This window comes from Anolis sagrei, chromosome 4 (genome assembly GCF_037176765.1).
Source record: "Anolis sagrei isolate rAnoSag1 chromosome 4, rAnoSag1.mat, whole genome shotgun sequence".
Taxonomy (NCBI): domain Eukaryota; kingdom Metazoa; phylum Chordata; class Lepidosauria; order Squamata; family Dactyloidae; genus Anolis; species Anolis sagrei.
Window position 1 is genome coordinate 149,223,762 of NC_090024.1, and position 12,598 is coordinate 149,236,359.

Consider the following 12,598-nt stretch of genomic DNA (forward strand, 5'->3'; position numbering starts at 1 on the left):
GAGAGGATATAAACTCTGAAGGGATGTATTAAATGCTTGGTATTGCTATTACAAAAGGCAAATAAATAAACCAGTCTGTCAAAAAGTTGCAAAAGACCTATGTGGGTGCTCGAGGGTATTGAAGGGCAAATCCAGACTGCATACATTCTCATCTACAAGGTGAAGTGCACTGGAATGTCTCATGATGAAGGAAGTTCTCTTAGTCAGAACAAATTTGATTGTCTCAGATTTAGATTATTTGATTGACTATATTTTACCTTACAAATAAGCCAATGCTTTGAGATCTGTTGGGGAGGCCCTTCTCTCTGTCTACTTTGTAGGCACACAGGAAAAGGCCTTCCAATGGCTGTCCCTAGGCTCTAGAACTCCTTGCCCAGAGAAGTTAGACTGACATTGGATCTGCTTTCTTTTCAAAGAAAATTATAGAGTATTGCATTTAGGAAAGTATTCACGACTACAAGGCTTGTCTCAAAAAATAATCTTGCTAATGTTTGTTTTAATGATAAATGTTTTAGTCTGGTTTTAAACTTTTGATTAATCTCATTTAGCGTTTTGTCAGTTTGAACAATATACGTTTTAACTTTCTGTAAGCTGCATTGAGTCCTGAATTTATAAAAAGGTGAGATAGAAATAAATATAATATAACAGAAATAAATACAATAATATTAGTAATAATATTAGTAACAATAATAGTAATAGTGATGATGATGACCACCACGATGACGGCATGAATCCCTAATGCATCCAAAAAAGAGTCCCAATTTAAACCCTATTTGGACATCTTTCTGCTTACTTCAATACCTTAGTCCCAGCTCCTGACAACAAAAAAATATGTAGCTTAATTTGACATGCATTCCAAGTAAACAGATAGCAGATCAAGGTAAAGAGATTCAGCCTGTACTGAATAGGATTATACCTCCCCTAAAGATGCAGGTGTGTACACTGGAAGTACGTTAGAGTCTTGCTTATCCAACATAAATGGGCCAGCAGAATGTTGGAGAAGCGAAAATGTTGGATAATAAGGAGGGATTAAGGAAAAGCCTACTAAATGTCAAATTACATTATGATTTTACAAATTAAGCACCAAAATATCATGTTTTAAACAAATCCACAGAAAAAGCAGTTCAATACATGGCACCTATTCAGTGTGAATACCTGCTGTGATTCTAACTGCATCACCTTCCCCAGCATATAAAGCACAAGACAGAAAATTCAATTATGAAACTGTAATAAATGCAAAGCTTTTTGTGCCAACAAATCAGACATGATGTAACTAGTTCTAATAAACTGAGAAAAAGATAAAATACCTGTTGCCAGAAATATCACAGAACAAGGTTATCTGATTTACTTACGGCCAGATACGTTGCTGCATATAAACTCAGTGCTGCCTCTTTGGATGGAAATGTTTTTCTGGCTTTCATGATGAGATCTGGATTTCCAGAGCAAGCCTCTGCACCAGTGATGAACTGTGTAAACTGCTGACATCCAAGAGCAGTGTAGTTGGGTTTGCAAAGTGCAAGGAAATGTGGTGCAAGGTTCCCAGTTACAACTTGTCCAGCATTTACAAAGATATCAGTTGCAAAAAGTCCAAATGCATAAATGCCTAGTGAAAAGAAAGGGGAAAGTAATAGTTAATATCCTGCAACAAACATTACACAATTGAGCAATGGCAATTTCTCCATGTGAACTCTATGCTGCCTGATGAACAAGCAATAATGAAACCAGCACAGAATACTAGAATTGGTAGAAATTCTGAATAGTATTGAATAGTTCATGACTCAGCCATGAAGAAAGGAAAGGAAGGAGGGAGGGAAGAAAAGATGGGAAGGAAGAAAAGGAAGGAAGGGGAAAAGAGGCAGGGAAGGAAAAAGAAGGCTAAAAAAGAGAAAAAAATAGAGGAAAATAAAAAAGGAGGATGAGAAGGAAGAAAGATGAGTAATAGAAAGAAGGTAATAAAAGAGAAAGGAAAGAAAGAAAAGAAAAGAGAAAGAGGGAAGGAGGAAAAGATGGGAAGAAAGAAGAGGAAGGAAGAGGAAAAGAGGGATGGAAGGAATAAAGAAAGGAAGAAAAGTGGAAGAAAGAAAAGGATGGGAGAGGAAAAGAAAAAAATAATTACATGGCTTAAAAAGAAAATATGGAATGAGATCTCTTCTTGAGGAATACAGCTCTGCAGATTTCCTCAGTCTGAAAGAAATATGATTAAACTCTATGAAATACTGAAGCCTTAAAGGCTAGGCAGGCAATTCCAATACAGTACAAAAAATGAGAATAAAAAGGAAAGAAGACAATTGGGGGGGGGGGGGGGAGAGAAAAGGAGGGCTGGGAAAAGGTTAAGGACAGAGATAGGAAGGAAAAAAACAACAACTTCTCTATTAAATCAGCTCCACTGGCTACCAGTCTGCTACAGAGTACAATTCAAAGTGTTGGCTTTAGCCTTTAAAGCCCTAAATGGTTCTGGCCCAGTTTACTAGTCTAAACATTCCTCCCTCTCTGAGTCAGCTAGGAGGTTAAGATCATCTAGGGAGGCCCTGCTCTCAGCCTCTCCTCCTTTATAGGTACAGTTGGTGGGGATGAGCGACAAGGCCTTCTCAGTGGTGGCCCCTCAGGGAACTCCCTCCCTAATTAAATCAGATCACCTAATTAAATCAGACCCCCTTCCTCCTGACCTTCAGGAAAAGGTTAAGGACTTGGATGTGGGATCAAGTGTTCAGTTAGTAACCCACTAGAGAATAATGGAATAATGCAATGACAATTTGGAATGGCCATGGATTACGATTTTGGATAACATTATTTTAATAAGTATTTTAAAAGTTTGATATGTTTTTAATGATTGTTTTAATGTATTTGTTTATTTTTATGTATGTATGTTAACATGTCATTGAATAATTGCTGATATATGTAAGCCGTCTTGAGTCCCCTATGGGGTTGAGTAAATAAATAAATAAATAGGAAGAGGGAGACATGGGTGACAAGAGAATGGGAGGGAAGAAGGAAGGAAGAAAGGAAGAAAAGGAAGAGAGAATGAAGGGTGGAAGAGCGAGAGAAAGAGGAAGCAAGGAAAGAAATGAGAGGGAAGGAAAGATGGAAATGACAGGAAGGTTAAAGCATGAGGGTGGTCAAGCGGCTGCACGTACACACAGGAAAGACAATCGGATTGTGCATCGGTCCCCTGCCTGCCCCAACACACCTCCTCCTCCACTCCCAGGGCACATCACCTTCACACCAAATTGCCAGAAAGGAAAGGAAATGACAGAAAGGCTTTAAAGGATGGGAGAGAGGGCAAGTGGGTGCACGTGCACACACACACAGGGGAGGCAGTGGTAGCGTGTGTCAGCCACCCTGCTTGCACCAAGAGGCCACCACTGCAGCGGCCTCCTCCTTTGCTCTGAGACCTGCTTCCTTCAACTCCACTCAACATAGCCAGGGCCACTACATTTTAAAATCAGTAGAAGAAAGAAACGCCCTGAAACATTGGAGGAAGGGGGGGGGGGGCAACAGTGGTAAATGCATTCTACCATTTTAGCAAGTTTCATCCTGGTAGCTCTAAAAATGAGGGAGAAAGGAGCCCTGGAAGCTCCTCCCCCTGCTCAATTATTTAACTAAAGAGTAATGAAAACATTCATTATATCGGTATAGTTACCGGCCTAATATACATGTGTGTGTAGTGCTGCTATTAACACACCCATTTTTGCTATAATCCAGTTAGTACTCAGTACCTAAGACCATTATTAATAAGTGTGATTGAAAACTTTGCCATTGTATGAGACCCAAAGGAGATCACAGGAAATTCAAATGAGCAGCACTTTGAGATATGTAATTTACACTGAGTAATGCATAAACATTTGAAAGTTAACACACAATATTCTTACCAAGGAACCTGACAGTTCTGCGCACCAGTGGATTTATATAGCAACAGTCTCCGGTTAATAGAGTTTTTTCTTGATTTTCAAAATCCCGTGTGGCCATCTGTAAGCAAAACACTGCCGTTTCTCCAACAATTATCTTGAAAGGAGAAAAGAAGAAGAAGGAAAAGGAATGTCAGATTCCAGTAAATACAAGAAAGCCTAATAATAAGGAGACACTTAAGTTTGCTTGTGAGGCAAAGGCACCATATGGCTCATTTTAGTTTGTTTGCATAAAAAGAAGGATTAAATTTCACAGCACTTTCCCAGAGAAGTTTGAAAGCAAATGTTACACATTACCCTTGAAATTGGTGTGTATACAGTCCTTATTTCCAGAACCGGATCCTCTTCTTCGGTTAGAGCAATGGGGAGGAATCATATGGCAAGAGTGCTACCTTAAGACAAGGTGTTTTTATTTGAATATCATACTCTGTCATAGAAGGACAATATTTATTTATTTCCTATATTTATGCCCCGCCCTTCTCCCCCCAAAGGGGGACTCAGGGCAGCCAACAAAAGCATCATACGATGCTAGCATCATAAAAACAACCACAGTACAATCAAAAAATTAAAACAACAATTAAAACAATTAATTAAGACACATCCAGTAAAATCGAAATCCAAAAAACAGTCCAGGTCAATTCATTGCCATAAATTGTATGATCTTCTTCCACTTGCTGCCTATTGATCAAATGCTTGATCCCATAACCAGGTCTTGATTTTCCTTCTAAAAGACAAGACAGAGGTGGCCAGTCTGATATCTCTAGGGAGGGCATTCCATAGGCAAGGGGCCACTGCTGAGAAGGCCCTGTCTCTCGTCCCCTCAACCGTGTTTGCGATAGTGGTGGGATCGAGAGCAGGGCCTCTCCTGAAGAACTTAAACTTCATGATGGTTCGTGGCAGGAGATACGTTTGGACAGGTAGTCTGGGCCAGAACCTTTTATCACTCTTGTAGTATCATCAATGTTCTTTGAAAGCATAAGGAATCATTCCTAAGAGTTGGCAGTAATATTTCAGTCCAGTTATATCAGTGCTGTAGCACCATCACAACACAGGATGAAGCATTCTGTAGTAGTTTGGTTTTTATTGAAATTCTAAGTGCATAAGGGTTGTAAAGCCTATGTCTACAATTTTAAGGCATCAGATCACATCTTATCTTAGCAGATAAGCAGAGTCAAGACTGATTTATATTTGAATAAGACACCACCATGGAATACTAGAAACTGTAGATTATATTTCAGAGGAAAGCAATGACAAGTGACCTCTGTATAGTCTAAGATTAAGAAACCACTGTTAAATTCATGGGATTACCCTAAGTCAGTGGTTCCCAACCTTTGTTTCTCCAGGGGTTTTGGACTTCAACTACCAGAATTCCCAGCCATCTTACCAGCTGTTAGGAACTGTGGGAGTGGAAGTCCAAAACAGCTGGATGACCAAAGGTTGGGAAACACTGCCTTAAGTTGACAAGTGACTTGAAGTAAATACACACACATGGAAGGGTTACATCATGATGTAATTATGGAGTATGAAATTATGGAAAGAATGTTCTTACAAGATTAGATGTGGCCTCTGCTATTCTTAATTGACTTGACTCTCATATATGAATACACACAGGAAATTATAACTAAAAGGAAAACAAAGCTTTCTACATTGCTTTCTGAATATCTGAAATTACTCTCTAACTAAGCAATGTAGCAAAGATACCTATTTCTTTTACATATGCATCCACAAGGCTTTAAAAATATACAATAGATAAGAAAGTCTAGAACCCTACTCATAAGTACATGAATATATTCTACTCTACTATGGCAACATCCTCATGTTCCAAAGCTTTAAAGTTTGGTGAAGCATTAGAGCTCTCTGTCTGAGAATTCTAAATGCTACTCCCTAATAATCCTAATTTTTCATGGGATGTTGCCATGGCTGTTAAAGTGGAATATAGCAATATAGTAAAAATGAATGTCTAGTTCAGGAATGTGAGGTTATTAGTGAAGCCTATAGCTGAATTTTGTGTACTAATATAATACAAAAGTTAATAAAGCATACAGCATGAAAACTTAACACACAAGTATGGATATGTATTAAAAGGAGCCCCCAGTGGTGCAGTGGGTTAAACCGCTGAGCTGCTGAACTTACTGACTGAAAGGTCGGTGGTTCGAATCCGGGGAGCAGGATGAGTTCCCGCTGTTAGCCCCAGCTTTTGCCAACCTAGCAGTTCAAAAACATGCAAATGTGAGTAGATCCATAGATACCACTTCTGTGGGAAGGTAATGGGGCTCCATGCAGTCATACCAACCACATGACCTTAGAAATGTCTATAGACAATGCCAGCTCTTCAGCTTAGAAATGGAGATGAGCACCACTCCCCAGAGCAGGGCATGACTAGTCTTAATGTCAAGGGGACGCCTTTACTTTATGAAAAGGATAAAAATGCACACTAGGGTATATTACTAGAAAATGAAAGTTTTAAAAAACAAAAAAATGTAGAGATTGATAATGGAAGCTATCCTTGGAGAGAAGTGACACTTTGCAGGGTATCACATATTTGTAGGACACCACAAGAAAATTCTGTTATATGTGGCATTCTAACACTTCCGATTGCATGCACTTTTTGCCACGTGGAATATTTGCAGATAGCTTTTTATAAAGATTTTAGCCGATCCTTCCTGTAACTGTATCTCTCTTGCACTTCATTCTTAAATGAACAGCGCAAAGACTGCAAGGAGCAGACAGCCTGTTAAAGTGGCCAAATAGGTCACATACCTATAAAGCTATCCATTTCAAATAATCCAGCCATGTGAACAGTTGAGAAATGAGTACATGGATATTTTCTAGGGAAAGAGAATGTCCATGTGATCAACTCTCCCTATAGTCCTGAGAATCATTCCTGGGAAAATCACTTTATAGGACTGCATGTGAAGGTCACCTTGTTGCCAAATAAAAGACCAGTAACACAAATATTTCATGTGAGTCTTGGGAAATGTGATATTTTCACAACAGAAGAGGGGATACAGTCATTGACTCCCACTGCAACCAATCATAAGAAACTGTACATGGATTACAGAGTTCTATACACTATGTGAAAGAACACCACAGAGATAAAAAGATTTCTCATTTGTGAACCCTTCAGACAAAAGTTTTAAGCTTTGCAATTTTCAACTAAGCTAGAAAGAGGTATAAAAAGGGAGATCAAAAAGAGGGGGATAATGCGAAATGTCTTGATTGTTGATGTTTCAGCACAAAATGATAGAAGCCTTGAAGCAAAATACCTTTGAATTCTCAGCAGAACAAACACACTCACCACAGTGCAATGTAAACACATACAATACAGTGATGAGTAATGGAATCTGTTTCCCGTCTACCGTGCTTGGTGCTGCAACCTCTCTGCCTACAACCTCTATGAAAATACAAATCAAGCAAAATACATGAATAAAATTGACCTTGGATGCAAGTTAATCAGAATGATGACAATGGCATCAAGAGCTTGGTATATCCATCCCTACAGTTTTTATCAAAGACATCGTTAACTGAAGCCTTGAGTAAAGTTTTATCAATATTGTCTCTAACCCACCCTTCAAAAGCTGTAGGGAACAACATTGATAAGTATTGTGATACACAATATAGGCAAGGCAGTGAAGGAAACAAATGAAATGGGGAGGCATCCATTTTGCAGCTTGAGGAGGACTCAAACTTGGTTCCTACAAGATAGCAAACAGTGTTTCAGCTAGCTCATGGTGCCATTGCTTTAGGGCAGTGATTCTCAACCTGTGAGTCCTCAGATGTTTTGACCTTCAACTCCCAGAAATCCTAACAGCTGGTAAACCATCCCAAAGCAAGATAGACAGCAACCACTTATGACTTCAGCAAAAACAGACCTTTAGAATGTAATTGGAAGCCAATTCAAGTCTTTCAGCATAAGTAAGATTTATTCTCTTTCCCCTGTACTAGTTACCAGCAAAATAGCCTATTGAAAAGTACATTGTAGTAATCTACTCTATATGTTTTCAATATATATAACTTTTCAATATGAGGAAAAAAGAAAAAAGTCCTGACCTGCCTCTAAGGATGCACCCTTATGTAAAAACTAGCAATGTCATTACTGGAGGTGGAGGAAAACTCCCAAGGTGTCAGGAATCCATAATTTAGTGCAAGTACACAGGACCATAAAGATGATGCAATTTTAGAACTAGACAAAACAAAACAAAGGCACATATATTATTAATTCATGATAACAAATCTAAAAATCTTGGGAATTACTCAACATGATTTGAAGCACACATTCAAAAGCAGTTTCTGTCTTGAAAGCAATCCAATGCACATGACACACTTTACATAAAAGCTTTATAACTGAAGTGTTTGATCAGATCAAGGTCAATCTGAATCAGCATCCCAATTCAACAGCAAAGAAAAAATACTATAACATATGTATTTCATATTTCTGACTTCATCTTTGTTCTGTTCTTGCCTTATCTCACCTGGAACAATGGTCTCAACTGAAACACTGATCCAAACTCAACGTGACTCCTTGATTCAATGTAACTTACATAAGGGTTGACTTATCAAATTCCTACTCATTCAGCATGTCGACTCTAGTGGGAACTAACAATGGGTTATAAGCCAATGAGTAACACACACAGCGGAATACAATCCTACATTTTCTGCTTTGAACTGGTATATATGGCAGTGTGGACTCAGATAACCCAGTCCAAAGCAGATATTGAGGATTTTCTGCCTTGATATTTTGGATTATATGGCTGTGCGGAAGGGCCCCAAGTCTTTCAGTCTTGCAACCCTGTCTTTAAGTTACCCTGCAACTTCTTGATTCCTTTTTATATTATAGAGAAGACAGAGAAGAATCAAGAATTGACACTTTAGTAGTTTCTGAGAGCAATCACTGCATCCAGCAAGAGCACTGAAGGTCAGGCATTATCTGTGGTGACCACTCTTTTTCATCCTCAAGAACGTTTAGATATTTTGTCTTCTAAAGGCCCTTCTACACTGCTGGAAAATGTGGAGATGCCAGTTTTCTCTGTATGTCTTAACTACACAGTCTTTGTCTCTATTTCAAAGGCTAAATGGTGGGCAGGAAGGGGAGGCTAACATCGCCATCCTCCCCAGACTGCCTGAGCCTAGGGGGTGGGGAGGGATGGTTGTGAGGATGTTTTCTGGGATTGTGAATGGTGATTCCAGGAAGAAGCCCCCATTGCCTCCATACTTGCAAAGGTCTGGATCTTCCAGTAATATCCAGACCTGTAAAGGTAGTTTTAAAATCTAGAATAAATCAAACTTATTCCAGGATGAAATGGATAAGCCTAGAGCATCATTTAGATTCCTTATGCTAATCCATTTCCTATGCCACATTATGTGACTGTGTAGATGGGGCCTAAGATAGGGCAAAATGGCAGCTCCCACAAAACAGGGATAGGGAATAACTGATATGGGAGGGGAGAGAAATAATTTATCAGAAAGATCATAAAAACAAAGGTCAGCTAAGCACTATCTACATTTCTAGAAAAATAAACCAAATGCTGATTATTATTATTTTTGCAACAGATGGATTCAGTGTGACCTCAACACACAAATAATAGGTCTCATCAAATATCCAGAAATTGGCCTTATATTCTTGTCCTGTAATGAATAATTTCTGAAGCTTAAAAGCAAATCCTCAGCTGACACTGCCATGATTCAGGACTGCCTCCAATAATTGCTATGTGTAGCTGCACAGATGATATATAGTAGGGGTATATATAGCTCAATGTAGCTGTTCTGCTTTATTTCACATTTAGAAAGACATTTATTTTTAGCAAAGTGATATTTCCTGGTTTGAAGATGGCAAGTAATGGGCAGTTCACCAACTAGTTCATGTTGTGTTTTAACTACTGTGCTGATGTTCTCACCCATGGACTCATTGTGCTATATTTCAAAATTGTTTGGATAGATTTTGCACACATTGTATTCCAGAGAAGTTTCTTATCCAGTAAAGCAGAGGTGGATGACTTTTTGCCTCCAGTGGCCACAAGATACCTTAAGGGATGAGCTGGGGAGTGGTGGTGACATGCTTGTGTATGCATTCATGAATCCACATATATTTTCATCCTGCCTTGGTGCACAGAAAGAAAGAGCAAAACTGCTCTGTGTGCAGAAATTACTTGCTTCTTGCCCAGTGGTGTAGTTATGTATGAGGTTAATGATGTCCACCAAGGAAATCCAACAAATGCTACGTCCAGCAAAGGACAAGAGGGATCCTCTCACTTCTGCAGGAGTCTACTGTATACCATGCAGCTGTGGACAAGTCCTACATAGGGACCACCAAATGCAGCATTGCCCAAACACGAATCAAGGAACTTCAACCAGAGAAGTCAGCCATAGCAGAGCACCTGATGAACCAACCTGGACACAGCATTTTATTTGAGAACACAGAAATGCTGGACCACTCTCACAACCACCATGTCAGACTACACAGAGAAGCCATTGAAATACACAAGCATGTGGACAATTTCAACAGAAAGGAGGAAACCATGAAAATGAAGAAAATCTGGCTACCAGTATTAAAAAACTCTAAAATTACAACAGCACAACAACAGAGAGGAAACAAACAAGGACATCTAATCACCTCTCAACAAGTTTGCTCCAGGCATTGTCAGGTCATTATATGCTAATCAAGGTGGTCAGTTGAAATATTCACACCTAGCTCCAGTAGACAAGAGTCCTTTGTCCCACCCTGGTCATTCCACAGATATATAAACCCTTTTCCTAGTTCCAACGGACCTCACTACCTCTGGGAATGCTTGCCATAGATGCAGGTGAAACGTCAGGAGAGAATGCCTCTAGACCATGGCCATATAGCCCGAAAAAACCAACAACAACCAAGTGATTCCGGCCATGAAAGTCTTCGACAATACATTAAATGATGTCATTGCCCCTCAAATAGGAAATCTGCCTGCTTCATGTCTCCAAATTTCTAGCACAGTAAAGAATGAGACATTTAAAATCTTCCACACCTGGGATTCTTTTATTTATTCTTTTATTTATGTGTTTGCTTTCCTATGATCATCTTGCCTGCCTCCTTTTTTTTCTTCCTAAACTGTTGCCAATATTTTACATTAGCTACTTTGGTGCATACATGTAAAAAAGTAAAGTGTCCTAGCCCATCTCTTTCCCCAGCCCATCAAAACAGTCATCAGTTACATTGCATAAAGGTCTGTTCAGCTACTGATGGGAAGAGGCATCCATCTTTGTCCCATTGGCAAGTAAAAATGCAATGAGGAATTATGATGGTCTCCTGCTTCTGATTTCCACAGCTTCATATGCTGGTGGGAAAGGGCTGGAAACTTTGTGCTCTTTGTGCCTGGATCAGCAACTGAGCAGATCTTCTTTGCTTGGTGTAGCTTCTGCATGTTAAGGTGGTGATGGCAGACGTTACAGTCTTAAGGAAGACTAAACAGTCTAACTGAATGTAGAAAAGCCATCATTTCTAAATATTCAACTGAAGTTAAATTACTGTAATGTTAGAAATGTGGACAGTGAGGCTGAATTTCATATGGGGAAGGAGGATTCTTATTTGGAGATGCAATGTCACCAAATTAGACCCCCTTATCTCTCTTTTCATGCACCTACACACAGAGGTAATTCTCTCTATCAGCCTCATCACACTAGAGCATGGATCCACTTTAAATCCGGTGCCTGCCTCCTACAGAATTATGTGGTTTGTAGTTTAGTGACGCCCAGGACCTGTCTGGCTGAGCAGTCTAAACTACAAACCCCAAAATTCTGCAGGAGGCAGAAACTGGATTTAAAGTGGATCCATGCTCTAGTGTGATGAGGGAGTCTTCTTCTCAATTTCTGACAGAGTACCAAACAGATGTTTGATGGAGTTTGCAAAGCATGATTCCCTGGAATAGGTACATGGGAATGACTCTCCTTGTATGCCCTGTTTTCTTACATGCTTATTCTCCCAATCACCCACCAAAGAGGATCATTCTAACACACCCACTTTCCGCAACACAATCAAAGCAGTTGTAACAGTCCAGGGAAACTGGGTAAGGTGGGAATGTGGCAGAAACAATGCAGACGTTTGTGATTGGCCAGATAGGAGGCCTGCAAGGGTCACATAAGAACCTGCAGGCGCTTCATCCAGGTGTTTCCTATAGTTAAGCCAGTCCACTCCACAGCCAGTTCATTACAGAACTTTAAAAAACATCATTTGGGAACTACAATTCTCAACATTTCTCAGCAACATGACTTGCATATTAACAGGAAATATGGGAGTTATACTCCAGTGCAAGTAATTTTTTTTTTGCACTGTATATTGTATAGAGTTGCAGTTACAGCTTTTCTATCATAGCACAAAGGATAAAACTCAGCAAACAATACAGGCCATGAAGAGATGTCAGTTATTGCCAAGACAGAATTGATCAGGCTCACTAAAATGGATCAGCATACATCTAGATTCTCAACCTGTGGGTTCCCAGATGTTCTGGCCTTCAACTCCCAGAAATCCTAACAGCTGGTAAACTGGCTGAGATTTCTGGGAGTTGTAGGCCAAAACATCTGGGGACCCACAGGTTGAGAACCACTGATTTAAATCATTAAATCTTATATTACATTGTGATGTGTGGAAATGCTGCCATGTGTCTCTATGGACATTACAAACTCATATATTAGAGATATAGAACTATGGCAGTTACTTGGGTCAA

General features: G+C 39.5%; 1 protein-coding gene across 1 annotated transcript in view; it reads right to left on the reverse strand.

Annotated features, from left to right (window-relative positions):
• Positions 1-12,598, reverse strand: part of PLPPR5 (phospholipid phosphatase related 5) — a 124,261-nt gene that overhangs the window by 50,955 nt on the left and 60,708 nt on the right. The window contains exons 2-3 of the mRNA XM_060773942.2: positions 3,870-4,002; positions 1,353-1,603 (exon numbers count right to left, since the gene is read on the reverse strand). Of these exons, the coding sequence (XP_060629925.2) occupies positions 1,353-1,603; positions 3,870-4,002 (384 nt within the window). The remainder of the gene's footprint in view (positions 1-1,352; positions 1,604-3,869; positions 4,003-12,598) is intronic.